The 3,287-nt window shown below is 38.6% G+C and overlaps 1 protein-coding gene across 1 annotated transcript; it reads left to right on the top strand.

Annotated features, from left to right (window-relative positions):
* The first annotated feature begins 1,458 nt into the window (after positions 1-1,458).
* LOC131436823 (C-type lectin 37Da-like) lies at positions 1,459-2,233 on the top strand. Its single transcript, XM_058605752.1, has 2 exons — positions 1,459-1,573; positions 1,641-2,233. Exons 1-2 carry the CDS (start codon positions 1,466-1,468, stop codon positions 2,016-2,018), a joined length of 486 nt encoding a protein of 161 aa, XP_058461735.1. The 5' UTR covers positions 1,459-1,465; the 3' UTR covers positions 2,019-2,233.
* The last annotated feature ends 1,054 nt before the right edge of the window (positions 2,234-3,287 follow it).

The raw sequence follows: 3,287 nt of genomic DNA, 5'->3' as shown, positions 1-3,287 counted from the left end.
ATAATAATAATACATGATGTAATAAACAACACAATTATATGTTGTAATATACTATGATAAACACTGCACTTTAGGATGGGCTTCAACCTACAAGCCATTTCGCACCCTCTCATTCTGCTACTAACGCAGAAGGCGATAGCACCCAGTCGACGCCGTTCTATTGACCAAATGTCATCATAGACGCTCGGGGAGGCATGAGATAGGGACTTGTGAGGACTTAGTTATCTCACCATTTGACGACCAACCTTCAGTTCAATCTTAATGAGCTGATGAACTGATACATTGAATCAATTCCCATTAGTGAGCTGATCGGTTCGGAGTTGCTCACCGCTATGAGCTGCTTCGCACTTCTCTAAGTGAGCGTCGCACGATCAACATACCGTCTTGAAAAACGTGTTGCTTCGCGATAACTCAATTTATTTACACTTTAAAAATGAAATCTCTTCGTAAAGGTTTGTACTTTTACAATACTTTTTCATATTTTGTTTGGATTTTTCCATTTTTTTCAGTATGTGTTGAACTTTTGATAATTTTTCGGATTTTCAATATTTAAAATTAACATTGAAAAGGCCTTAAAAGTTGCATCGAGTTCCACGTAGACTTTTTCTAATCTTGTTAATTGTCAAAAAGTAAACAAAATAAAAATCACAACGATTTGATTAAGTTGCGCGTGCAAGCATGAGCTTGTTTATGCGTGTTTACGCGCACTTTGTAGTAGATACTTAGGTAATAGAGGTAGATTCTACGTAGATAAATAAAAAAACTGTTTTTGAAATTAAGTGAATATATCTTAAAAAATATTTATTTTACATTATTTATATCTTCATCAAAAATATTTCTAATGTTTTTTTTTCCATAAGGCGCCACTTTCAAAAGAAGCGTAATATAATCTTGTAAAACTTCTTCGAAGACACGTTAGCTCTTAAAAATCAGTGAAAGTCAAGTACAGACTTATGACCGTCTTTTTCCAGTTTTGGACCACTGTGTGTCGTGCGGGATAGCGTTATGGTTAGGACGACTGTTTTAATCATAGCAGTAATCGCCGAGAGTTTGAAACTGAGTCTGAATTTCAAATAATTTTACGTTTTGGTCCCATGATAAACGGAAACGGTGCACTTAATCCAATATTTTTCACAGCGCCAAGATTCGGTTATGAAATGAAAGACAAATATACAAAAAAAAAAACGAAAAGAACATTGTTTTCAGTAAACACTCACATTCTTTGAACAAGTTTTTGTAATTGTACGCAATCGTTGCCCCAAGCAATCGAGATATCAAGTTACTGATGTCGTGCAAAAGATAAGAGCAATAAATAAGTGTTAGTTTTCTTGGAACAGATTAGGTCAGTTTTCTCAGAAAAGATTCAGCAATAAATATTATTTTTTACGTTACGCTTTCGCTACTCCGGGACAGAGACTATATAATGCTTGCTACCGAAATCACTGTACGGTCAAAACATTCCAAGATGTTTGCGACTACGGAAATCACTCTGATAGTTACTATTCTACTTTCTATCAGCGTAAATCAGCTGAACTCTGCTGTTCAGAATGGATATCACATTGCTCCATACAGTGTAAGTTTGTTAAGTTGAAAGAGAGAGAAGAAAAAACAAAAACATTCTATTCTGATCTAAATTCTAGAGCAATTGGTTCGAAGCTGTAGAGTATTGTAACCGATTGGGAATGCGGTTGGCCGTCGTCGATACCGCAGACAAGCACGATGCCGTGGTTAAAGAAGCGCAAGAAACGGGATTGTGGACAAGTGGATTCCTAGGTATTTGGCTGGGTGCTAGCGATCTAGCCAGATCGAACATACACATTTGGCAAGATACGGGAGCACGGGTGACCTTTTCCAGATGGAACTCGGGCCAACCGTCCGGGGGCAGTGAGCATTGCATGAACTTGTACTATTGGGTGGGGCAAAAATTCAATTGGACATGGAATGATGCTCCCTGCGATACGAGCTTATATGCGATATGTGAACCAAGAAAGGGATGCTGTGAGCGACCAGTTTGCTGAATGATATAATATTTTGGTTAACAAAACTAGTCGTCAGAAAAAAATCTGAGTTCTTTGCATCCCAAGTCTAAATATCACGAAAACCATGCGGTACTTCGGTCTCGCTCCGTCACCTTTCAACCACCAGTAACACTTTCAAATATTACACACTTCACCGAATTTTAGTGTCTTACTGTAGTCATCCCCTACTTGAATAAAACATGTTTGCTAATCGGCTCCGATGGCGGATCATTTTCGCTACAGGAACAGAAACATAGCCGAAAGTTTCATAATAATCGTTCGCAGTCCTGACTGGAGAACGAAGCAAACGGAAACCACGGAACGAACACGCGGAGAGAACCCGTTCCCTGTTTAATATTTAAATTGATTCTAAATCCTTTCACCATCTAATTCCGCTCAATATCATTACGCCAGGTTGCCAGGTGGGGGAGAGCCGAACAGGGATGTCATTGAAGTCGATATAGGTAGGTGTGGTTTCTTCTTGTTTATATTTTCAATTTTGTTGGAAAACCTTTCAAAAGCTACGTGAACAGAAATATTCATGTTTGTAAAGTTGGGAAATGTAAATCGGTGGACGGGTTCGATCTGGGCGAAGGATCCATTTAGGGGCTGTTCTGTTGTTCTAGCTTGAGAAGAGGGGAAGGCTTACCAGGTCTGTTCGTGCAGTGCTTGCTAGAACATAGAGCCACTGTTGGTTATTAAACATCGCAGCACATTTTAGACCATTCCCTCTCAAACGCGAAAATTGTACTTGCTTGGAAAGTGTGTGGTTTTCATAACTTCTGCCGGTACTCGGGAAAGTTGGAGCGTATGGTTTCATTGTGTAAATTGTAGAACCCCGGAGCAGAACGTGTGTTGAATTGCAAATATTTCCGTTTTCAATAATCCGGTGCTCGTAAAGTTTTACGCTTGCTTGTGTACTTAATAGTGTTAATTGTTGTTGTTAATTGGGCCTCTTATGCAATCGATATCGAATGGAGTAGAGCGAAAGTTTGTGCTAAGCCCACGTGAAGATGGTATTACAAGCGGAACCGGTTGGATTGTATGTTTTTCTGCCTCAGAAACATACAAACAAAGTTGTTCAATATAATGCTAAGTTCAGCAGTCTCATTCAGTTCCGAGTCTTGTGCTTTCGAATACGGAAGTAGATACCTTCAAATTTAATAAATGCCAACACATTTCCTTAAGCGCATTTGTTTCGATCAAATACTGGACAAAATCATTTAGAATAATTTTATCTTAAAAGGTGACAAGTTCATTGAAAAGATA

The sequence above is a fragment of the Malaya genurostris genome, chromosome 3 (genome assembly GCF_030247185.1).
Source record: "Malaya genurostris strain Urasoe2022 chromosome 3, Malgen_1.1, whole genome shotgun sequence".
Lineage (NCBI taxonomy): Eukaryota > Metazoa > Arthropoda > Insecta > Diptera > Culicidae > Malaya > Malaya genurostris.
The sequence above is the reverse complement of the archived record's forward strand: the minus strand, read 5'-3'. Positions and strand labels throughout refer to the sequence as shown.